Source organism: Aristolochia californica, unplaced genomic scaffold (genome assembly GCF_029961685.1).
Source record: "Aristolochia californica isolate CCGP_79_NKW_82.1479 unplaced genomic scaffold, dmAriCali1.0.hap1 SCAF_2, whole genome shotgun sequence".
NCBI lineage: Eukaryota > Viridiplantae > Streptophyta > Magnoliopsida > Piperales > Aristolochiaceae > Aristolochia > Aristolochia californica.
The window spans coordinates 3,651,375-3,676,742 of record NW_027181881.1 but is presented as its reverse complement, the minus strand read 5'-3'; the positions used below and the strand labels follow the sequence as shown (position 1 = coordinate 3,676,742).

The following is a 25,368-nucleotide window of genomic DNA, read 5'->3' as shown; positions in this document are numbered from 1 at the left end:
AAAGATCCCACATGTTAAATTGAAGAATGGGAACCACAAACGTGTTTCAGAGAATAATAGGTAACGTGGGTGAGCAGTGGTGGGATGAAGGATATTGAAACCAGTTGCCCTAAAACCTCGAAGCAATAGTGAAGGCGCAACATGAATATAAAAAGGATCGGCCCGATCGATATTAAATTCTCAACACTCCCCCGCATGTTGCCATTTGTGACTCGTGGAAACAAGTGAGACCAAAAATTGAACTTGGTACTTACTTTGCTCTTATACAATATTAAAACTAGTTGTGCTAAAAACTCGAGGTAATAAGGAAAGGGCAATATGAATATAAGAAGGATCAACCCGATCAATATTAAATTCTCAACGAATGAGTAATTTGACTTGACGTAAACCTATTCTACCCAACTCATTTAGTGTTGTTGGGTCGATCCCTCGCCCTATGAGGTAATCATACGGGTCTGGAGACCCCTGTCCTGACCCGACCTATACTACCACTGGCTCGAACTTGAGGTCTAAAGCTTCTGGTTCATGATGGTCTCCCGCTTGTTGCGGTAATCGTTTCAAATTTAGAAAGTACCTTGCCAGCGAGCTATCAACAATTCGGTATGTTCCAGGATCAACTCAGAAAGAGTCGGAACTCCGAAGAACGCTTAAATTAGTGAAATTTCTGCTGAAGCCAAAAATCACATCTATCGACTGTTTTAATATTTGACTTTATAAAGAATACGATATACATAAATTACGGCGTGACAATCAGGTACCTCACATCATGACCAGAAATCAACCGACGTTGATCAATCGTGTCCGCCTATCAGTGGTTACGTGGTAGTTTTCTAGCCATCGTTTATTGATTAAACAAGTTGCCGAAACGTTTCTTTTCCTCCTATACAGCCAGTCCCGCCGTGTACTTTACACCCGTCGACGGCAACCACAGGTTACCGTCGATGAACATCTCAACGGTGAAGTTTCTCGCCTGAGTTGTGTCGTTGAGGACGTGATAACCGGGCCACTTGACTCGGCCGCCCAAACCGGCCCCCGGCCCATAGTTCATAAACTCGGCGTAGTACAGCGAGTCCAAAGCGAAATCCCCCTGCCACTCCAGCCATCCCTCCGGCCTTATCGCACTGCTTATGTAAGACTGCATGAATACGGCCCGGGAGTAGAGCTTCCATGGCCTGCCAAGATACGTCGGGGTGGCGTTCTGCGACATGAGGAGGTCCGAATCGGCCGAAATGTTGCAGAATTGGATGGCGAAGCCGGTGTATTGCTCTGGATCTTTGCGACCCTGAGCTGTTACGGAGTTCTTCTGATCGGGGAGAGGTTTCCGTGCCAGGATCTGACAATTCTGGAAGACAACTGCGCCGTTACCGAAGATGAAGTCCACCGTACCCGAGATGCGACATTCTCGGTAGAATTGGCGGAGGGAATGAGCGTAGAGTGTGTCTTGGTAGCCATGGATCCCGCATCGGTAGATGACGGAAAGGTCCGAGTCTGAACGGAGGGCCACAGCTTGGTGCTTCTCCGGCCCGGCGGTGTTCTCGAATGTCATGTCTCTGGCTATGAATCCTCTCCCAGAGACAGCTTCATAAGCAAAATTCAGTCAGTGTGTACACTTGGAGATCAGCAGCCAAATCGCTGAAACAATCAATCTCATGGACATTCATCCTATTTTTTAAGAGTAATTAATTGTTGAGAAATGTACTTGATAACTAATGGTCATTAACTAAAAGAACGTCGCGAGACTGCCCAGCGGCAGCTCGTGAAACTGGCAAAAGTGTACCCATCACGGCCACGCCCCAAATCATTATATCCCAAATATCCCATGCAGGGCTTCCCGTCCTAGTCACTAGAGCCTGAATCGTCTTTCAAAGCCATAAAAGATAAAAAAGTATTTGGTTCGTACCGAAAGTGGCCGACCGGAAAGTCGTCCAGCCGTCGATGAAATTCCGGTTACCGGTGATAACAGTCACTCCCATGCCATCTCCAATCATCATCAAGTTCCATTTCTTCTTCTTAATCTCAACGTTCTCTTTATAAACACCCTTTTTAATGTAAATAACAAACCGGCGGCTGCTGTTGTCCGGCGCGGCTTTGACGGCCTCCATCACCGTTGTGAAGTTCCCCGTCCCGTCCTGCGCCACCGTCACGTCTGCTTTCACTCCTCCAATGGGGGCTTGCAGCAGCTTTCTTTCTCCGGCTGACATCCAGTCGGGGAATCCCTCTTTTTGAAGCAACTTTCGGCCTCCTCCGGGAAATACATTAGCACCCGGGACGTCCCGTACCATTTTAAGAACCTGTGCAACCGAGGAGGTAACAGCGGCGAGGCTCCCGGCGACGAGTTGCTTCACGATTCCGTCCGTACCATCGAAGCCGTCGAGGCAGGTTTCTTGATTCCCGAGCGCGGCGCTCAGCCAGGCTTTAAGGTCTGATCTCTCCTTTCCAGTGCCCGTACCTGAAAGAAGGAACCACCCGTATAAGTATTTCCAACTTCAAATGACTCAGTAAAGAGACTCTTAACAAAATGTATTAATGAGCATATATTACCGTTAATTTTTTTGTTAGGACTTTGGGTGACGGCGAGAGTCCAGGTAAGCTCATCGGCGGAGAAGTCCAGGAGCTCAGCGCAATCGTTGACGGCACTAGAGAGGCGACCCCCACCGAGCGGCCCAGTAATCTTAGAGATGAGGGACAGGACGCTTTCGATTTCAGAGATAATTGATTTGACATTGGAGGAGAAAATGGCGGATGGGACAGAGAGGCATTGCAATTGGACCTCAGGAATACTGGATGAGAGGACAGGAACTGAGAGCCAGAAAAAGATGGTCAGAACGGCAAAGAAACAACGCCGTTCCATTGGGGAAGTGACTGTGTACTGGAAAGAGAGAGGGTTTTGCGTGCGGGAGGGAAGGTCTCAAGGCCTCGCAGCGACTGAGAGAGAAACAGAAGCGGACGCGCACGGCCGAGGGAGAGAGGAAGCTTTGTTTCGAGTGCCGACGCCGGCTCGCTGCGCCTTTAAATTGACGGATCGTTCATTAAAATTACCATCTGTTAAGTTTTAAATTTATATTTTTCTGAAGATAAGGAAGTGAAAAAAACAGAACTAAAAGCTATCGCGGGATTCATATCGGCAGTAATTGTTCACGAGTGCCTTAAAACTGCTGCTCAGTATCTGCCTTGTTTGAGAACAAGAGGAAGACGGAGAGTGGCGTACATTCGATTCAGCGTGGCCTGACGCTACCACTCGAAGTTGTCTTGGCCGCTTTCGGCAAAGAGGGATTCTCCGACATGGTTCTTTTTCCCGTGTGGATCCAGGTTCCCCTCCCCTGTCTCGTCTTAATTAACTTTAATCTTTTCCTTAATTTTCCCTGTTCCTTCCCACTTTTCCTTCCTTAACCTATCGCTATGTCAGATGGCGGTGACCATTCAATCTTTAGTCCACCTGAGCCTTTTATAAACTCCATTTTCACGTCTAATGGAGTGATAGCGATGTGCATTAAGAGGCGGATGGGCCACCATCCTTAGCGATTCACAATTTAATGCACTTGCAGGCTTCATGTTACGTGTCCCCTCCATACTTAGACCCATTTATGACAGAACCAGTGACCGTCGTCGATCTCTTCCACCGCCCCGCCGCTTACGATAACCGAACCAGGGTAGTAACCAAGTCCAAGACCAGATAGTGCAGTGTCTGCGGACACTTTCCCAGGTTTCTTCCGGTATAACTGATCGAATTCCTGGGCAAGAGCCTCTGTAAGTAAAAGCACTTCACCGACACTGATTATAATCTGTTTTTTAACTCTGACGCGGTATCAAAAATGGAAAGAGAAACACTCCTGGAAGTAGAGAAAACAAAGAAACGTCAAGACGCGTATCCCCAACTCACGATTCAATTCTCTTTCCAGATATGGCTGCTTTCCCTTGTCACTGGGTCAAAGATGGCGATGCACACATGCTGCATATCCTCCCCATTTATTTCAGAGTCTCTTTGGTAGCTATATGCTTCGGCATTATCCCTCTACGCGCTAGATTAAAGTTTTCCATTGATCGGCTCTTCTCGTCTACCTTCCATCGGGTCATTAATTAACATTTTGGACCACTTTCGTTCCTAATTCCTCTTCTTTATTGTGGATCTTTATCGTGGATTTATAGGCTGCCTGTCGCAGAGGATGTGTGATGAGTCGTTCTGTCGAACAAATGAAAAAATAAGTACACAGAAAAGAAAATATCCAAAACCTTGTGAATGAAACTTTAAAGAATAGTACCACATATATTAATGCGTATAAAAATATTGTGTTTATTAATCGGCAGAAGACGTTTCTTATGCAGTTAGTCATTTTGGGATATGACCAATTTAACATGTTTGGACTCAATTTAATATAGTAATATATTATTAAATACAAAGATCTTGTGTTTATCAGTTAATTGGCATAAGAAGTTTTGAAGTAGCTAGTCATTTTGGGATAGGGCTTTGAAACTAATATAACATGATATTAGAGCAAATTCTCGTACGTGGATATTTACCTAAATTATGGCGTTTGATGCCCAACATACTTTATCCGTCTCCTCACCGTCTACTAAATCATAATGAAATAATCATGGGGACAAATGTAAATCTATTCAGAACTTTTTCCAGTTTAATCCAATGGAGGAATAATCACAGGGGCGTCTATAAATCAATTGAGAACGTTTTTCTACTTTAATCTAACTGAGAAAATCAAGGAAAGCATAAGCAGAACTTTACATCTGGATGAGAATAAAGAATAGCAAGAGCCCGTGCTTTTGCACGAAGGGCTCAAGTTTTACTGAGTTAAACCTCTTTCACCAGAGGAATTTGTTTTAGGAAAATCTGAAGACAACGTTTGCAGGTTTAACATTCTGAAATTCCAATTAGTTGTTAACAATTGAAGGCGTAAATGGCATTAAAACTGTTAAGGATCCAACATGACTCAAAGAGTGAATTGCAGGAAAAACAGTGATAAGCACCATCTCTACATTCCTAGAGAAGAAGTCTTTCGAATCCAGGCAGCTGTTGAATGGAGGCGGAACCGTAGACAAAATTCCTTCCTTTTCTTGTCAAAGGATGCGACTAACAGAGCTGAGGCCTGGTACTTACTACTGAAGAATTTGATGGATGATGAAAAAAAATTGAGAGCCAGAAGAGTGAAACGACAAGTGCAAGTATTTTTTTCAGTGAAAGTGAATTCACTTTCATTTACACAGTGCACTAACTCTTCTTTCCAGTTTCGTTACGTATCATTAATGGGTTGTGCGAACACGAAAAGCAGTAGTAATGGTTAAATGGACCATTCAGGACTGCAAATTCGTGCATCTCGACTTGGAAAGTCACCACCGAGGTTAGTGCTCTGAAGCACGAGTTCAGATCCATGGTTAAAAGGTGAGTTAGCGCGTTAATCATTTCAGCTCGGCAAAGACTCTTGGTTCAAAGGTGAGTAATGTATATCATCTGACAAGCCATTTATATCATCGTGGGAGGTTGGCGAGCATTTACTGAAGCCCAGTTCTTCTTTTCTAAGTACAAAAATTCTTTCATAAGACGTGGAAAGTAATAAGATGAACGAGTTGGGTCCGGATTCCCGTGAACCTGATGTCCACCCCTAAATGGAGATGGTTGTTTAACTCAGTTAAGACAAGGCACGAGATAGACCTTACTCGTCTACTTCAACAGGTTATCGCATTTTTTCAGCAAACTCCTACAAAAAACTTTTTTAATGGAAGAGGAAACCCATAGAAGGGGATGGGATTTTGTCTCTCAACGTCATGGAGATGGGAAGAGGAGAGTCCTCATTCACCTTCCCACTACTTTGTGGGAGGGTTCTTAGATTATATACATCCCTAACCTTAGTCTGAATATTTTTTTACTTCTTTCTATTAAAAAAGAAAGTGGCATCTTATGTAATTTAGAGAATGAGTAGCCTTCACTCATGTATTAGGGTTATGCCCTCAAATCAATAAATTAAGTGTCATAGATAATATGCTCTCAACCCTAGTTTCTCTCTATTCTTTCTTCTTCCTTTTCTCTCTCTCTTCTCTTCTTCTTATACCTGCTCCTTACAAACCCTAAGTTCCCTAAACATGCAACCCTAGAATCATTATTTGAATATGTTTTTTTTTAAGAAAAAATGTGTTTCATCCTTTAATAAAATGTCTTGAATAATCTGAATTCATGTCCAAATTGTGCAAGTTACTAAGTTTTGTGTAATGAGTAAGTTGCTTGTTGCTGTGTGTTTTTGTTGTTTTGTTTGTTATGAAACTTGTGCCAAAAATCGAGTTTTTCAATTTCAAAAAAATCATTAAAATTTCAAATCTCAACTCTCTTTAAATTCATGAAACCCTAAGTTAGGGTTTGAAGGGTTTATGTAAAGGAATCATAGTTCATGTTTGATTACCAATTTAATCTCAAGTATTGTGTGAAATCGTGGCCTAATACTCTAGTTTTTTCAGCATCAAATTGTGTTTTTAAGTGTTGGAGTTTATAGTTCATATTTCAGTTTATGTGTTGCTTTCATAGGCTCCATGCATGACATGCATATTCTTTTCTTGTGTTTTGAATCAAAACTTGAAACTCTAGCCTAAGAGTATTTGACATATGAAGTTACTCCATATTCTAGCAATATCTCTTCTTTCATTTACTGAAGTTTTGCTGAAATGTTTTTGAGTCTTCGGTGTTTTGGATGATTCCTCTCTTTAGAAGCAAAATTTTGTAGTTGGTCTTCCCAATCTCAACCATTGATTGTGTATTTTTTTTTTTATATTAAGTTTGTTAAGTACTTCCTTGAGGTTCCAAAACAGTGTGTGAATGAGACTTTCAGCATTGAAATTTGTTCAAGCATGGCTTAATTTTCAAGTAATTCATCCTCTTTATCATATGCTGAATTTGGTAAACATATACTCTTGAAAATCACTACGATCCCTCTCAAGGGCTTAAGTAACTATGTGTCATGGTCACAATATGTTAAAAGGACCTTGTTGGCCATCTAAATCAACCACCTATGCATGAAAATGAAGCCTTTTGTCTCAAGAGGCTAAAAAAGGACACATTGATAATAAGTTGGTGTATCAATATTATGTAAAAGATGGTTGCAAACAATTTCATTCACCTCAACATAGCCAAGGATATTTGGGATATATACTCACAATTATATTCCACCCCTGATGGTCTACAAAAAATTTATAACATATTTTAGGAGTTGTCTAAAACAAAGCATGAGGGCAATCTCCATGAATACTTTGCAAGGCTCTGAGGTTTTACTTCAAGAATGGATTATGGCTCAACCTTATTTAATAAATATTGCCACCCAAGCTAAGCAAAGAAAAGACTTCATATTAGCAATGTGTTTCAAATCTACAACCTTATTTAGATGTTTCAATGACTCAAGTATTGAGCTCCTTTGTCAGACCCTCATTTAATGATGTATGTATAGTCAAAGCATCTCCTTCACAACATGAACAAGTTGAAAGTTTTGGCATGTACACCCATGGACGGGGTAGTGACAAGCAAGGAAGAGGCAGAGGAAGGGTTGGTAAAACTTATACTTGAGGTATAGGAAGTAGTGAAAGTGATTCCAATTTTAATTCCTCTACCACTCCAATTCAAAATAGAAAGTGCACATTTTGTGAACTCAATAATCATCTAGTTGACAAGTGCTGAAATTTACATTACAAACCAAATTATTTTAAAGCTAATCAAGTATCCACCTCTACCACACCATCAAATAATGAAGTGATTAATGAACCCGTGAAAGAAAAAACCTTGTCAAAGGAAGACTATACCCTATTTCATAAATGCAAGAGTTTATTGGCTGCCCCTCAAAATGCAACTACATCTAGTGTTGCCACCTCAGGTGCGTTCTCTTTAATCTCAGATTCTATTGGTAACTCTTCATGTTGGATAATTGATTTAGGTGCTTATGAACATCATACAGGTTACATACGCAGTGTTAAATTTGTCACCATGTTCTCAAACAAAAATTCAAGCAACCGGTACATCTACTTTATCTTCTTCTCTCTCACTCATTGATGTTTTATTTATGGCACAATTTCCTCTTCGTGTTATTTTTTCAGTCAATTAACCAAAAGATTCAATTACTTTATTAACTTTTTTTTTCCATTTCATTGTGTATTTCAAGACATCAAGGTGAAGTAGGTGATTGGTGGAGGCAATGAGAAAGGGGGTCATCTTACCGGTGGCCAAAACGATTTTTTTTTTAAGATTTATTTCTCTTGTGACTACCTTTAAATGAAAACTATACCAATTGGATGTTAAGAATGCTTTATTAAATGGTGACCTATCAAAATAGGTTTATATGGTTCAATTACTTAAGGTATGTGGTTGAGGGAGAGAAGGTATGTAGGTTAAATAAGGCCATTTATGAGCTTAAACAATTTCTATGGGCTTGATTTGATAAATTTACTATGGTTGTCACTCAACTCGGGTTTAAGAGATGTGAGAGTGATTACTTAGTATTTCTCAAAAATACACTCGAGGGAAAATTCTCATGGCAGTATATGTTAGTGAGATTGTTATCACTGGTAGTGAACATAATGACTTCAACAAGTCAAAGAAGAATTGAAAAGAAAATTTCAAACCAAAGTGTTGGGGCTTCTCATAGGCATAGAAGTTTTACAATCAAAATACGATATGATTACGTCACAAAAGAAGTATGTACTTGATTTGTTACAAGAAAGTGGAATGCTCGGGTGTAAGTTGGTCTTACACCTATGGAGCCAAATGTTAAACTCTGTGCTGAAGGTGGTAGTGATGTTGATATTGGAAAGTTCCAACGGTTAGTTGGAAAATTGTTCTAGCTCTTGGCTACAAGACTCCGTATATCTTATTTAGTTAGGTTCATTAGTCAGTTTATGCATCGACCTCAACAATCTCATTGGGAAATATTGGAGAGGATGATTCTCCATTACTTAAAGAAAAATCTTGGTCAAACATTATTATTCAAGAGCGACAGACATACAGACATGAAGGGTTACGCTGATGCATACTGGGCAAGTTCACCATATGATGGAAAATCCACATCCGATTATTGTACTACAATTGGAGGCAATCTAGTTACATAAAGAAAAAACAAACAAAATGTGGTGGCAACATCAAGTACAGAAGCAGAGTATAGATTAATGACACAAGCAATGAGTGAATTATTATGGGTCAAATCTTTTATGACTTAGCTGAGATTTCAAGTAAATAAACTGATGCAACTTTGTTGTGATAATCGGGTAGCCATCTATATTGCAACCAACCCAGTGTTTTATGAAAGAGAAAAACATATGGAGATAGATTGTCATTTTGTTCGTGAAAAGGTACAAACTGGGGTGTATCTATGCATTACATTCTATCCAATAATCAATTAACAAATATATTTAAAAAGGCCAAAGCTGCAAAATCTCTCTCATAAACATGTTCCAAATTGAGAATGATATTTTCTCACCAGCTTGAGGGGGAGTGTTAAAGAAGAAAGTGACATTTAATTTAATTTAGAGATTGAGTAACATGGATATGTAATTATATAACACTTTTAAGCCATTTTATTTACTCATGTATTAGGTTGTATGCCCTCAAATCTATAAACTAAGTGGTGAGGGAGAGAGTAGAGATAATGTGCTCTCAACCCTAGTTTCTCTCTATTCTCTCTTACTTGATTTATTTTGTTCCTTCTCTCCTTCTCTTTTCTCTTCTTCTTCCACCTCCTTACAAACCCTAAGTTATCTAAACATGCAATTTTAGAATCTAACATCCATCTCATCCATCATCATATTATTTTTCAGAATATCCAGCTCTCTTATCCCCTCGTGCCTCCATAGTTAATGTGGGTCTCACATGTCAGGTCTCGTGGGAAACAAATATAGAGAAGGGGGAGAGTGGGTGAATAGGTTTGTTAATTTTTTTGCCAAATTTTAATTTTCCTATAATTGGGTGAAGTGTGTTCGCATTCTTAGGGAATTTAAATTTTCAATCTTGAATTTTAAACTAAGGGAAAATACAAATATAATAAAAAAATAATATAATATACAAAGAATCATTGTGGCTCAACCCCCAAACTCATATTACTTCATCCACTTTGAAGGTGTTTGCACCTTGGAATTAAGTTATCTATGTAAAATGGTCAAAGAACAGCTACATCAAGAATCTCAATGGTCATATTATAATGTTGTTGGCATAAGAATTTGTGCAAGTCAATTGACTACAACAACCAATTACAAAGTATACCCGTGCATGGGTTACACATAGACTAGGTTTACTAGCTAAGACACACACTTGGAGTTGTGCATCAACAAGCTACACACTCTAGCCACAATTCATAAAAAGATTTTTCAACAACCAACTGGACTTGAAAGTTTAGTGCCTGTAAAGGGTTCTTTAGTGGTTAAGTAGATGTTTAACTCTAGAATGACAATAGATCAAAAGTAATGAATTTGGGCACAATTCAAAATGTGGTACATATTCTATATACTTTACATAATTCAAAGTAATGTAGCAGTGGTTTTGTAGCAAAAAACATTACGTATAATCATTGATCTCAAAGTAAGAGCTCTGAGAGCATGGGATCTTAATCACCCCAATTAACATCCAAAAACCTTGGTCGGTTTTTTTTAACACAATGGTTTGCTCTCTCATTTGATTTGAGGTTCAAAATCGACTTATAAAGTCAATACCTAATATTCTAAAATATAGTCATTTAGTTTTAAATACAAGCTTTTATGTTTTTTGTAAAATTTACTAAAATATTAATAAAAAATCAAATAAATACTTGCTTAATCTAACGGATGCACCGAAAGTCCATTGGTTGACTAAACTTATTTTTGTACCTAGCCTACTCTTGATGGTTGACGAGAATGTTTAATCTCATATTACGTGTGGTCGATCTAAGGTAGTGACAAAGTAGGCGCAAAAATGATTTCTTGTTGCTACCTTTATTATAGAAATATGATAGAGTTTCATGCTAACTTGAGGTTTGATGTGTTTGGAGCAAAATAAAGTTTCTTCTTTCTCACAAATAGAGTTTTAACACCACGTGTCACTCTCTTTTCTTATGTAGCGCTTAGGTGGCCTTCTTCACATCTAATTTTATTTTGGTGGCTGCCGGTTACAATCTACTTCATCTTAATTGTTGGTTAAGCTACGATGTTGATAATTGATCCAAATTATAACTAAAACTCTGATTTTGACGAAGCCTACATGCTTTGACCATCAATCAGTTAGGGATCAGATTCTTTCGATCTTGATCATTGATACATGTTGACAATCTAGTCCATTGATCGGGCTCTAGCTTTGATAATTAAAGTTTTATGCCTTCATATTCCCCCCTTCAAGTTCATGACTTAGTTCATCTTGTGGATGGACAAGGCTTGAAGTACTTTTTCTTTAGTTCTTCAATCTTATTGCACAATGAAAATATCAATTGAAGTTTGAATCAAAATCTTTCTATAGATTAATTCATCAAGGAAACTCTTTTCGTATTGTGTTGCGATTTCTAATGTTCGACTGACCACGCTAGCCGAAGAACATAGACGTTGGCCCACAGAGTCACACCACACAAGAAGGTAAGAACACCGAAATAAGTGGTTCGAGATCTACCCCTACGGAGAAAAGAGAGGACTGAAACCCTAGCTTATATCTTTCTTCTGTCTCGGTAGTGTTGGAAGCAGGAGCAGTAGCAGCAGCAGCGGAGTCGAGGAGGGAAGCAGCCCCGCGAACAGCCATGGTAGGATACACTCGTATGTAATTGCAAAATCAATCTTCATCTGCTTCACAGATTCGATTGACTTCCTACTTCTCTCCTTCTTTTTTTTGTTCACAGGGTATAGATTTGGTCGCTGGTGGGAAAAGTAAGAAAACCAAGCGGACGGCTCCCAAGTCCGATGATATTTATCTCAGACTCCTCGTTAAGGTTTGTTTCGTATTGGTTTCTTCTTGTTGTCCATTTTCTTTTCTCTGGCTTAATGTCTGCTCACATCGGACGGCTGTCACTTTATTCAGCTCTTCAGGTTTCTCGTCCGGAGGACCCAAAGCAATTTTAACGCCGTTATTCTGAAGCGGCTTTTCATGAGCAAAGTGAACAAACCTGCATTGTCACTTTCCAGATTGATCCGTTTTATGCAGGGCAAGGTTTGAAAATCACCATATAATTGTTTTTTGTGTCACCCTTATTCGCTGGTGTTAAATGTGTGGCAGTCTTGCATATTTAGGAGGACAAGATTGCGGTAGTTGTTGGGACAGTGACCGACGATACTAGGGTTTATGAAGTTCCGGCAATTAAAGTTACCGCTCTGAGGTTCACGGAGCGTGCTAGAGCTAGGATTATCAAGGCAGGTGGTGAATGCTTGACTTTTGACCAGCTTGCTCTGAGGGCACCTCTTGGGCAGAACACTGTATGTTTTTCATATCTCCTTAGTAATGCCATTTGCTTGACGCCTTCGATATCTTTGTGATTTGACGATTTTGACATGGTTTGATTTCTCGTGTTTCTGTGAGGCTTGTGTCATATATGCCAGCTGCATGAACCGTGCTTTCTTCTTCTCCTGGATGTGGAGATGATTTATGCACTCAGCAGCTCATTGGACTACTAGCCGTCTGTAATTTTTACGATTTTGAATTAGATTACTTTTAAAGAATCCAATTGTGTGATTCAAAGAGGATTTTAACCTACATAGGTTAGGTTAATCTCAGACTTTGACACCATGGCTTTCTTAGAGCTGCATTGGTATCAATATTGATTTGACATAGAGTATTCTGGGGTTTGTTTTTTTGTTTGGAGGGTGTGGGTACTTGATGAATGATGAGGAAGTGTTTGAGAGAGGTTTAAAAGGCAAATGTTCGTGGGACTAGCAAGGTGAGGTGAGGGTATTTTTTACATGTGAGATTGAAAATGTTACCTTTGATCTTCCCCCCTTTGTAAAGGTGGTTAACAGTTATCAGTTACCCATTCTCATTGCGTGTATGTACTGTGGCATCTAACAGTTGTAGGGGGAAAATAAAATTATAGTGTAGAGAAGTGTAGAGGATGCTGTTGCTGCCATACAATATTAAATTCGGAGCTCCACTGCCCTCACATGCCTTCAGTTACTGCCTGTAATTTTCCTATAATCTAAGTCATCCAGTAGGTATATATGTGACACAGTGATTCTAATATAGACGTGTTGAACAAATTTTGCATGAATGCCCTTAGCTTGCTTTGTGGTTTGGTTGTGAAAAAATATGGTTGTGGTTGAATTTCAAGAAATTAGGAAATTTGATGTTACAAGCTAATTTTTATATGTGGGTTTTCTAATTCACATGCTCTTTAACTAAAAAATCTATCTTGAGTTGCAAAAAGGCTAAATTCTATTTTTCCCCTCTATCCACAACTGTCCTAATCTAAGCAAGCTTGAGCTGTATTTTCTAGAATATTTGGAGACTGAATGAAACAATAGGTGAAGTGTTTGAACGCAGAATAAAATGAGATGGGGAAGTCATTATTTTTATGGTTTCTATATTCTAAACATAGTTACTTATCTGGTTACATATATTCGTTTGAGCATCTTGAGATTGCTTTAGGTTTTGTACCTTCATTATTTGTTCTGCATCGTTTGGGATTTGTTGAGGTAACTGGAATCCAAGTTGATTTACCCCCCATTAACACAGTCTGAGATGCTCTCAAATTTTTGAGTATCATTTCTGCAGTTGTTCGACTAGAATTTGTGCTTTTGTTTTTGTTTAATATTCTAGATTATATATTTTTTTTCTGTGCTCTCCTGCTTGTCTCATTTTCTTACCCCTTACGTTCCTATCTTAAATTGATTTTTTTTGTCTATGTAAGCTTGCTAGGATTTAGTAAAAGTCAGTGGTATCTTGTGGAGAATCAGGGTCTCCTATTAAGTTGGCTTTCCTGTCTAAGTTTCAAGTGGCCCTAGGAGAATAAAACTGTTCTTCTGACAAATATTGGATATTCTTTACTCTTTTCTGTTTGAAACAGTACTAATCATGCCAGTGGGTAATTTTTTAAATGGTCATTTGCTCGGTACTGTCATTTTTTTTATTTTTTATTTTTGAAAAAGTGCAGATTATCAAACTGTCCATGTTAGTGGGGGAGTAATGCAGGTGAGATCACTTGAATAGATGTTTGACTTGTTAATGATGCAATCAATCGTGTGAATGGAATATAGATGAGTTAGGCCAGTTTACGTAAATAAATGTCTAACCGTGTGCCTGTTTGTTTGGCTGCCTCTTGTATCCTCATTCAGTGCCCTCTAATTGGTGGTTTAGATTATAATTCTATTGTGCTGTAAGATTTTGCAACATGTCGTAATGATATTGCAATTTTGTTCTAACTTTTGAAGAGAAAGGTGTATTCTATACCAGTGTTATTTACCAATCTTCTTGGTGTGGTCAGGTTCTGCTCAGAGGTCCAAAGAATTCACGTGAAGCTGTTAAGCACTTTGGTAAGGCTCCTGGTGTGCCCGGGAGCCATACCAAGCCATACGTGAGATCCAAGGGGAGGAAATTTGAGAAGGCTCGAGGAAGAAGAAACAGCAGGGGCTTCAGGGTTTGAACTGATGTCTGCTCTAAAAAGGTGGAGTTACTGATCGTGTTAGGAGATGTCACGATTTGTGCTCGCTTTTTCATGTTTGCACATTCAATATGAGTTTCTTTTTGTGTGGATCATACAAGAACGATGCTTAAATTGTTATTAATGAATTTTCATATTGAAGATAGTGTATTCTGTTAACTAGTCAAAAGACTGCTCCTGTCACGGCATCATCTTATTAATCATTAAGTGATTGATAATCTAGTGAGTGCCATAATCTTTTATGAATTGAACAAGTGTAGCGCAGTTCTTTGTTTCTTTTGGGGGGTTAGTCATTCAATTTCCTGTAATGTAAGTCCAGAGCTAAGAGTTGTTTGTTTGCTACATGGATACATTGATTAAGATATTTGAGCTGCTACAGTGTAACAGATCAATTATCATGAACCACAGCACAAAGTTGGGAACCCCATTCTTCCAAATACGTTCCCAAGTCTCCACTATTTGCCTTGTACAATGTATACTTAACATTGTGTGTCCGAGGCCATTAGCCTAACAAAGAGAGCTAGCCTTTTCGATCAAATCCTTTAGTTTTTGAAGACTTTTGTTCAAAACTTCCTAGAATACTTTCTTCATCTTTGAGTTGCTTCCTTCTTTTTGTTCAAAATTATTCAAACACTTAGAAATTTGTTTGATCAAACAACTACCTTACGATAGATTTTTTATGTTGGAACATACCAGTCAACTCACTTTGGTCGACCAAATTTTTTATTGTTAGCACTTGGCAGCTGTGAGGCACGTCACCAGTGCCAGCTGTGCCTGGCTCTCTCTGAAGGTTCGACCGAACGCTCTCACCGAGTCAGACCGATTTTCAGTCACTGCACTGTCGACGACGAAGGCTCCCATCTCCGTTACAATTATTTTAGCATTAAAATAAAAATTATGGCCGCTTCTCGCTTCTCTGCAATTCTTCCTCGACGACGCGCCCTGCGCATGGCAACAGCCTCTTCCTTTACTTCTGAAAAGCTTCTCAGCACGGGAACTAAGATCATCGCTGTTGGTAGAAACTACGCTGCTCATGCCAAAGAACTCGGTAACGCGGTTCCTAAGGTAATCCCAGGACTCGAATTTGTGAATAAATTAGCTTCTTGGAGGAATTCAGCTGTTCCAAGTTGTCCGTGAAGATTAATTGGTCTAGTCGATAGTATCTACACGACTGCCTTTTTTACTCGATTCACTTGGATTTCCAGACATGGATAACAGCTTCAGCTGGTCGCCCACGTGGCAGATATATCATTGATTTTTATCTAAAGCGTTGTTGCGTATCTGATTTGTAATAGTTTTTTGTTTTCACCAATTATGAGGGTCATTTGAGTTATCCCTGCAATGGTAGTCCCAGGAAAAAGCGTAATCGCATCCCTGATTTGTAACGGTCCTTTGCTTTCACCAGTTGTGAAGAATCATTTTTTAGCTGCCCTTGCAATGGTAGTCCAGGTTAATGCTTACAGAGCGGGTGCTCGTTTTACTAAAATTTTGTCAGTGTTGCCTTTCAGGAGCCAGTATTGTTTATTAAGCCGACTTCTTCTTATCTTCAAAACGGAGGAACTATTCAAATTCCTCCACCATTGGAATCATTAGATCATGAGGTGGAGTTGGCTGTCGTGATTGGAAAAAAAGCTCGCGACGTTGATGTGGCGTACGCCATGGACTATGTTGGAGGTTCAATCATGTCTTGCATTTTCAAATTTCAGAGTTTTTTTCTTGGACTCGTTTTAAGGTCTTCGGATACTTCTAGATATTTCGCTATTTCATTACAAACCCAAATTTTGCACTTGCACATTAATAATTTGTCCTCGAATCGGTTGAAGCGTCCACATATCCAGGCTTGAGAGTTTTGATGATATCTCTCTGTTTTTTCAGTAGGTATATGGTATGGTCTTGTCTGGATTATGTGTAGCCTATACACTCCAAATGATTATAAAGAGTCAGTGGCTTCTTCTTTTTTCTTCCTCTTTTCTCTGTATCTGCAGGTTATGCACTTGCATTGGATATGACAGCAAGGGAAATCCAATCTACTGCTAAGGTTAACATAGATCCCTTGTTCTATTAAGAGATGATATTGGGGCTATTGGTAACTTTCATTTACTAAAGCCGAAAGTATTTGGACCAGATGCCGCATCAGATTCCTTTAGCTGCATCATTACTTATTGAATTCTCATGTGCATGTTTCATTTTTTATCTTATTCACTAGGCTGCAGGGCTTCCTTGGACAGTGGCTAAAGGGCAGGATACATTCACTCCCATTAGTCAATATGTAAGAAACCAAACATGTATGCCTCTAAATTGGACTACATTTGACAAAGTTTTTCCTAGAAACAAATAAATTATGATAATTCTAAGCAGGATGTGTGCACTGTCAGTTTTTGCCAGATTTATTAGTTGCAATGTATTTCATGCTTTTTTTCTTCCGTACTTGCAGCTGCCGAAACCTATGGTGGCAGATCCTGATAACCTGGACTTGTGGTTAAAGGTAATTGTGTACAGTTTATACATGCAATTGCTTCACCTTGTTTCTGCATTGTCATAGAAAAGGGAAGATACCAATTGTTCTTTCATGATTACCGTCAGGTAGTATGAATGATCTGTTTCTTTTATACAGGTAGATGATGTTATCAGACAGAAGGGCTCAACCAGGGATATGATCTTTAAGATACCATTCCTTGTGAGCCACATAAGTTCTTTCATGACTCTTTTTGAAGGAGACGTTATCCTAACTGGTATGCTATTTTCTTTTGAAAATTTATGCATAAGTTTGCTTTCCTCAATCTGTGGCTTGACTCATTAGAAGGGTTAAAAAGCTTACTGAAACAAGAAACTTCTGGTCATATTGCAATTCTAAATTGTTAAAAATAGACCTCAGTTAAACAATTGTCCTTTACGGAAGAGCAAAACTTTCAACATATCCAAAGGAAAATTTTCAGCTTGGCTGTTTTCCGTGAAACCTATTTTCACATCTTGTTAGACTTAAAAACAGGGTTTGCTGACCTGGAAATAGGAATGGACTCGCACACCTGAAAACCTTGTTTAGGTTGCCCAAGTCAAGTCAGGGCACCTGAGTCCAACCTCCCAACCCGACCTGCCCCTTCCCAGATTGAGTCAAGCTAGCCGAGTTGTGGGTCAACTCTAGGAGTCTGGTTAAGATGTGGTTATTACAGTTAAGATTGATTGTGAATGGCAGAGTTACTCCTGCTATAATTGACATCTAGTTCATACTACCATGATGCATTCCCTGACTCAATCCTGTATGTTTGTGTTCTTCAACATTCATTATATCTAATGTATGAGTTTGAGGTTTGTTGATCTTTTATCTGCATGTGTGACAATTTTCCACTAATTCTCTTCTAGTCTTGTTCTATCTAGTTGTTAAATGGTTTTCTAAGACCTCAATAATGCAATCTCATTGGTGAAGTGGGAAAGCGGGTTGATGGTTGGGGAAAGAAAAGGGATTGGTTTTCAAAATTGACTTTGATAAACCTAGCTGATGAGCTGTTAGACTTTCATATTCAAATGCTATATATTCTAAACCCTTCTAAGCAATAGGAAAAGCCTTAAGTTCAGTAAATTTACATCCTATTATTGGTATCAATCGATGTTCCATCCACTTCCTTATTAAAAGTTTTAATGCAACAGCTGAAGAGAACATGACGCATTAACTTAATGGGCAGTTATCAGAATAAATCTTCTTGATTTATTGATTGGCCAAACTCCATTGAAAATCTTGTAGGTGAATTAGAGAGCTTGATCTAGTTGCCATTCACTTTTTGTGGCTCTGATAGTGGTTCTTGTTTGGCTTGGGAGTCTCAATTTTCCACTGGGTTGATGCACTTAGTTTGGGTTCTATAAAGCATTTGAGTGACGGTTTTCATTCTTTGCCATCTCCTATGGGGACTGTCATATTTCTGAAACTAGCAAACAAAGTTTTGAGGGTAAAAAATGCTAGTACAGGTAGTACTTTGTATCCCTTACTAAAGTAGCCCACACAGTGGAGCATTTGGCTCATAGCAATGAAGAAAATACCTTGTGAAAATGTCTCAGTAACTTTAGATATGTAAAGCTTACAAATGAATGATTGGCAGTCTGGTTAATCAGTAGCCTTTTCGTGGCTGATCTAAATAAGTTAATTATTCAGTTTCTTTGTGTGGGACCTGAAAAAACCGGGGTGGATGATCCATCCAAGTAACACACTTTCTGCTACAGGTACTCCACAGGGAGTAGGAGCGGTCAAAGCAGGCCAGAAAATAACTGCAGGCATTACAGGTTTGATAGACGTCCATTTCGATGTTGAGAAGCGCCAAAAGAAATCAGAGATTCCTCAATAAATGTCACCGCTCTGTCCTAAGCACAGAGCTGTATTTTCCAAACTTATTTATTGAAGTAACTATACCGAAGTAACTTATTTGTTTTGTTTTTCTTTTCTTTTGTATGGTAACTGGAACCATTTGAACATATGCTCTTATTCTAATTCTCTACATGTACCGTTCTTGCATGTTATAGATCTTTCTGTAAAAATGTGGCTGCAGTATAAGCCAAAAATGCCATCTCCAAGTATTACCTTTTTTTTTTTTACCAAATGACATGCTTTAGTTAGCCAAAGTGAGGGTACATGAACTGCTTGTGGGTCACTCTGAATGAAGATAAGTCACAAAGTGAGCATCGACCCTCTTGTGAGTAATACACCCACATGGGAGCCCCTCTACAGGTTTATTTATATCATGGCTCTGCAATTTGACTCGGTTGATCAGGTATTTTACAGAGGGTTTAGGGTCAGGTTGGAGGGTAGGACTCGTCCCTTTTAGTTTGAGCTGAGTTTCTCTTAACTCCTGTTAGGTAGTTTGATCCACTGTTTGAAGAACCCAGGTTAAATTTGGGTAAAAAACCTTTATGTAGACCTTATACCAAATAACATGCTCTGATCTGTAGGCCATAAAATCCTTTTTTTTTTTTTTTTGCCTGCATTTTGAGAAAGTGGTGGATAACCCGATAATGCTATTAACTATCTTGATCTGCTTGAAATTATCTGGGCTTGTGAATTCTGTGTGTTCTTGTAAATTTAATTTGTATTGTTTCTGTTTTGGGTGTTGTTTTTATTTTGATTCTACTATACCAATAAAGCATGTCTTGTTCTGACTTTGTTGAAGCAATTTATGCTGTTTTGAATTTGGATCTCAAGCGGAAGAAATAAGCTGGACATAGTTTGCTTCGGGAATTCAATTTAATAAATCATCATATTTCATAGTTTCATACCTGGTATGACTGGAAAATGTTTAGAACATTTTTATTGGAGTAGGAATCAGATGGGGCAGAGGAAAATGATATGGAAATGCAGCAAGGTAGTCCTGGTTATGAACTTCTGTTGGGTATACTCTTTCTGCAATGCATTTGAAGCAACTACAGCAAGGCCAGAGAAAGAATCAGGGGAAAGTCCATTTGCAAACATCGAATACAGATTCTCTTGACTTTAGGTTTTGGTTGAAAATCATAAAAACTATGTTCAATGCTTTAACCTGCATTCATGCTTACTTTGATTAAGATATTGTTTTTTGGGTGATTTTGTTTTGATGCTTGTGCTTTTTATTTATGAATTGCAAGAGATGCTTTTCTTATCCTTTGACACTATTAAAAGTTTAGTTGATTTGTGTGTTTAGCTTTAGGAAAAGGGAACTTCTAAATTGGACTGATTGGATTCTACTGGACTGTAGACATGGTTTTCTGAATTCGTGTTAGCTGATTTTAATCTGTTTCCGAAATTAGTTCATTTTTTACTTTAAAAGCAGAAATATAGCATTATTAGTAGTATTTGTGTCTCTATTGGATATTGTTTAGCTTTAAGCCCTGGTTCCAGCATAACTATTTGACTTCTCAAGAGTTGGTGGTGAAACCCTCTTTTATGGTTTACATTTTTGCTCATTGTAGTGAATAAGAGAACCCGCATAGTCCAATTGAAATGTCCTCATTTTAGGTGCTTGAAAACATTCCTAATATGCCTCTCAATAAAATGCATATTTGTTACAGTTCATGATTGCATGTGGTGAGTTTCATAAGGAAGGTTTAAAAATCTAATATATCCCACTTGACACATTTAATTCTGCACTGACATGTCAAAACTTTTGCAGAGAAGGCTACTTGTAATAGTGTTAAGTCTAAGTATTTTCAGAGGTGAAGTACTCTCAACAACACTCTTCTTTCTCTTCATTAACTAGAAATTTGAGAAGGGATGATCCAATTATTCCAATGGAAAAGTCATTAAAAATGCTTCTTTTGATTCTCTTTTGAACATAAAATAATGTTTCCGATAGGATAGCCATCCACCTTAATTGTAAAGTCTCTTGACTGTCAATGAAGTACCCTTTTGAATGTACTTATACCTTCTTGATAGTGCTGGTCTTAATTATAGTCCCAAATCTTCTTTCTATGCTACCCAAAGCAAGGTTATATTTTCTTGCTTAGCAAAGACAAAAGGACCAGAAATCCAACTTCAATTAGTAATAGTACTTCAATTGGCATCAGATATCTACTACATTGAAATGATTAAAGCTACATGGGAGTGGAGATCTTATTGAGAAAGACCACTTGAATCAATATTCCAATCACTAAAGAAACAGGAGAAGAACCACTATGATGGAAACTTTTGAATGAAGTCATAAATGTGCTCAGTGATTTCTTCGGATCTTTCTTGGTTGATGAAATGGCCTACACCTTCCATTACAACCACATCTTGCAGAAAGGGAACATCTTTCTTAAAACCTCCTCCATGTATATATTCCTTGACTCCTTTCATATGATACGTCATGTCAAGGTCTCCAATGATAAACTTCGCTGGTACTTTAATCTGCGTCCCCGTCCATGCAGCAGTCAGTTCCCAATTCCTGCCATCAATCATATAAAGTCATTCTCAAGGATGAATTAGACAATTCCAGATGAATAAAAATGGTGTAGATCACATACAAGTCTAGCGCTCGATAATAGTTAAATCCTCCTGTGAAACCTGTCTTTTCAAATTTGCTTGCGTAGTAGTTAATATCCTCCTCAGACACCCATGAAGGCAAGGTGGTAGGCGCGGTAAGAGAAGCATATGCCCCCTTTGGTAAAATGAAAGCACCAGTTCGTCGAGATGATAAAAACCTCTTCATGATAGTTGCAGGGCTAGTGAGAGCAAATTCGGCTTCTGCTTCTCCAGGTTTCTGAAATAGCATCAGTTCTTCGTTAGGACCAATTTTGTACTAAAATTAAGCATCTTATGCTTTTCTAAACTGCTATCCTCTGAAAGAAACAACCAGAGACAGCTAACAGAAACCAATTCTGCTAGTTAGCCGAACCCCTTGATAATATTTTAGTCTCAAGAGTAAAAGATGAGCAACAAATCCGTGTAAAACCTCTAGTGAATAAAAAAATCCAGTTCCAAGTTGAAACCCCAAAAGAAAGATTAGAATAGAACCTTATTAGAGGAAGATTGTTGATCAGAATCATTGACAATGTCCCGTAATCGACATAAAGAATTATTCATATATTCCCATGATCCGGGTTGTGTATAAAAAGGATATTAAGTAAATTGCGAGCACCTGAAACCTGCAAATGTAAAAATCCTCGCCATAAACGGATTTAAAGGCTTGGAGGGGCTTCAAGGTTGGGTGCCGTGGCCGGTGAGCAACACTCAGATTGACCAACGCTTTCACTCTGTCCGGACGAAACAGGCAAAAAGCCCAAGCGACAATGGCGCCCCAATCGTGCCCGACCAAAAAGACCTGCTCTTGAGCACAGGTTAGAAACAAGTAAACAAATCACCAAAAGGGAATAGAAAAAAGTAAAGATCGATAGACCTGTTCCAAGCCGAGAGCGTCGAGGAGAGCAACGAGATCGGCGACGGTGTGGAAGATGGTGTAGCTGGTGTGAGAAGGTGGTGTGTCAGTGTCGCCGAAGCCTCGCATGTCGGGGGCGATGCACCGGTACCCGTGGGCAGCGAGTCCGACGATCTGGTGGCGCCAAGAGTACCAGAGCTCGGGAAAACCGTGAACGAAAAGAACGGCCGGTCCTTGGCCCTTCTCCGCTACGTGCATGTTTATGCCATTCACAGTCAACGTCCTATGCTCGATCCCGTCCATCACCCAAATCTCTCTCTCCTCACCTACTGCACAAAAGAATAGCCGGCCGGCCGGCCTTAACGCGAATAGCAAAAGAAGACGCCGCTAGGTGATTTTCTGTAGCTGATGGAAACGACAGCCTTTCTTCTCCCGAAAAAATAGAACTGCCCAGAAGGCAAGATGCGATCTCGATACCTTTCTTCCTTATATATGCTATAAAGTATTATTTCATATTGCCTTACGTCTTTGGACTCTAGCAACCAGCCGACGTAAGCTTCTCTTCCGGTGCTAAAGATTCGGCACAGAAACTCGCTGGAAAATGAAGGTAGATAATAGAAAACGATAATGACAGATACCAATGGAAGAGGAAAGATGGAATGAGAACGGCCGAAAATGACGAATTTAGGCTTCTTCTTTTGACTGACGAAGGGTTTACGGATGATGAAACATCTCTCCGTCACTAGTAAATCGTTCAAACTAAACAAGAAACAAACATGGAACACAATCAACATGAAAGAAAAAAGTTGCGATGAGAACAGGAACAATCTGAAACTGAAGGATTTACTCCTTTTAATCGGTACACCTCACTTGGTCAAAGCTAGGACTTGTTATCAATGTGCGCAGTTTGAATATTCACGGATTTACGATCTGGAGACAATATGCTGCTCCTCAATAAACGATTTCAGGACAAGGGGATTTCACTTAAATACTCATTTAAAATAAATTATTTTCAAAAATGTCGACGTCATCAAAATATTTCTAAAACTACCCAACTTTGACCGGTCAAATGCCTATGTGGGCAGTCAAAAGCGACACATAAGCTTTGACTGCTTATGTGTCGCCATATCATCATAGCAATCAACTTACATTGACACGTCGTCCGACACGTCACTATTTTACCACGTCATCTGCCACATAAGCTACCACGTCACTTAAATAAAATATTAAATAATATTTTATTTAAAAAAAAAAATCTTATTAATTTCTTGCCACGTAAGCCCTCACTTAAGTTTTTTCTCAAAAATCTCTCTCCTCGATATTTCTTTCCCCTCGCGTCTCCTCTCGACCCCTCTCCTCTAGCCGCTGCCGCCGCTCGCTCTCCTTCCGCCGTCGCTCGCTCTGCTGCCGCCGCTCGCTCTGCTGCCGCCGCTACTCGCCCCTCGACAACGCCCCCCCCCCCCCCCTCAACCGCTCTCTCTTCGTCTCAACCCAGACTTCTTCTCAACCTCATCTCTCATTATTCTTTTTCGCTCCCCTCTGTTCATCCTCTCGCCGCCCCTTTCTCAAAACCGAAAACTATCATTTCATCTCTTCGGCGCCCTCTCTCTCAAAACCGAACCCTATAATTTCCTCTCAGGGCCCCCTCTCTTATTACCCTATTATTTCACTCTCTCGCCCCCCCCCCCCCCCCCCCCCCCCCCCCCCTTCTCTCAAAACCGAAGCCCTATTCACCCTCCAAACCAGAATTTGAATTTCAGAAACCGATTTAGCAGGGTGATTTTTTAGGGTTTTTGTTAATTGAATCTAATTACTGTGTTTAATTACTGTATTGATTTTTTTTTTTGTGATTTACTGTTTAATTACTGTATTGCTTTTTTTTTTGTGATTTACTGTTTAATTATTGTATTGATTTTTTTTTTGTGATTTACTGTTTAATTATTGTATTGATTTTTTGTGATTCACTGTTTACTGTCAATTGCAGATAAATTAAAATTATTGTAAAGTTTAACTTTAGTTTATGGATTCCTATGCCATTGAATATTGTATTTTCTGAAGTTGTTAGTTTAATTTTAGTTAATTTTTTTTAATTTTCTGATTTATGAAGTTGTTAGTTGTTGAATAAATTTGAAGTGTCATGGAATGATCATGCCATGTGGTGAGGAGTTTTGGGTGTTATAAATATCCACCACAAGGTTTTTTTTGTTTTGTTTTTGTTTTCTTATGTTTGCCCTAGTTACTAGGATGGGTACAAATTCTGATTAAGAGTAGGTTGGGTCCAGTTCAAACTAGGCTGAGTCGCCTGCACGAGCGTCCTTTAGCCAACGAAACCCGACCCCCATCACTGACGAGGTACGGTTCGTAGTGACTGCGAAGTCATATGGGGCTCTACCAGGGGTGTTCGGTGAATTTGGACTTAGGTGTGTTTTTGCATTGTTAGGACTAGTTATCTGTTATAGAATTATCTGTTAGGACTAATTATTTTTTAAATGTTGAATAATTTTGAAGTTCTATGGAATTATTTTTTTGTTTATGTTATATTGAGTTTCCATGTGTCCCTAGGGATGGGTAGAGAGTCTGATTAAGAGTAGATTGGGTCCAGTTCAAACTAGGCTGAGTCGCCTACACGGGCGTCCATTAGCCAACGAAACCCGATCCCCATCACTGACGAGGTACGGTTCGTAGTGACTGCGAAGTCATATGGGGCTCTACCAGGGGTGTTCGGTGAATTTAGACTTAGGTGTGTTTTTGCATTGTTAGGACTAGTTATCTGTTATAGAATTAGTTGGATTATTTTTTAAATGTTGAATAATTTTGAAGTTCTATGGAATTATTTTTTTGTTTATGTTATATTGAGTTTCCATGTGTCCCTAGGGATGGGTAGAGAGTTTGATTAAGAGTAGATTGGGTCCAGTTCAAACTAGGCTGAGTCGCCTGCACGGGCGTCCATTAGCCAACGAAACCCGACCCCCATCACTGACGAG

General features: G+C 39.2%; 4 protein-coding genes across 4 annotated transcripts; 2 read left to right on the top strand and 2 right to left on the bottom strand.

The window, feature by feature from the left end:
• Positions 1-815: 815 nt before the first annotated feature.
• Positions 816-2,948, bottom strand: LOC137955896 (pectinesterase/pectinesterase inhibitor PPE8B-like). The gene is made up of 3 exons (XM_068803103.1): positions 2,542-2,948; positions 1,901-2,449; positions 816-1,578 (listed from the first exon to the last, which is right to left on the bottom strand). Exons 1-3 carry the CDS (start codon positions 2,849-2,851, stop codon positions 881-883), a joined length of 1,557 nt encoding a protein of 518 aa, XP_068659204.1. The 5' UTR covers positions 2,852-2,948; the 3' UTR covers positions 816-880.
• Positions 2,949-11,627: 8,679 nt separating this feature from the next.
• Positions 11,628-14,915, top strand: LOC137955899 (large ribosomal subunit protein eL18x). The gene is made up of 5 exons (XM_068803106.1): positions 11,628-11,729; positions 11,826-11,915; positions 12,005-12,133; positions 12,214-12,396; positions 14,397-14,915. Exons 1-5 carry the CDS (start codon positions 11,727-11,729, stop codon positions 14,553-14,555), a joined length of 564 nt encoding a protein of 187 aa, XP_068659207.1. The 5' UTR covers positions 11,628-11,726; the 3' UTR covers positions 14,556-14,915.
• Positions 14,916-15,322: 407 nt separating this feature from the next.
• LOC137955898 (oxaloacetate tautomerase FAHD1, mitochondrial-like) lies at positions 15,323-19,059 on the top strand. The gene is made up of 7 exons (XM_068803105.1): positions 15,323-15,638; positions 16,082-16,247; positions 16,559-16,611; positions 16,780-16,842; positions 17,008-17,058; positions 17,188-17,305; positions 18,786-19,059. The coding sequence occupies exons 1-7, from the start codon at positions 15,471-15,473 to the stop codon at positions 18,905-18,907; spliced, it is 741 nt and encodes a 246-aa protein (XP_068659206.1). The 5' UTR covers positions 15,323-15,470; the 3' UTR covers positions 18,908-19,059.
• A 2,142-nt stretch (positions 19,060-21,201) lies between these two features.
• On the bottom strand, positions 21,202-22,687 carry LOC137957023 (uncharacterized). The gene is made up of 4 exons (XM_068804723.1): positions 22,406-22,687; positions 22,148-22,330; positions 21,534-21,769; positions 21,202-21,454 (listed from the first exon to the last, which is right to left on the bottom strand). The coding sequence occupies exons 1-4, from the start codon at positions 22,685-22,687 to the stop codon at positions 21,202-21,204; spliced, it is 954 nt and encodes a 317-aa protein (XP_068660824.1).
• Between the last annotated feature and the right edge of the window lie 2,681 nt (positions 22,688-25,368).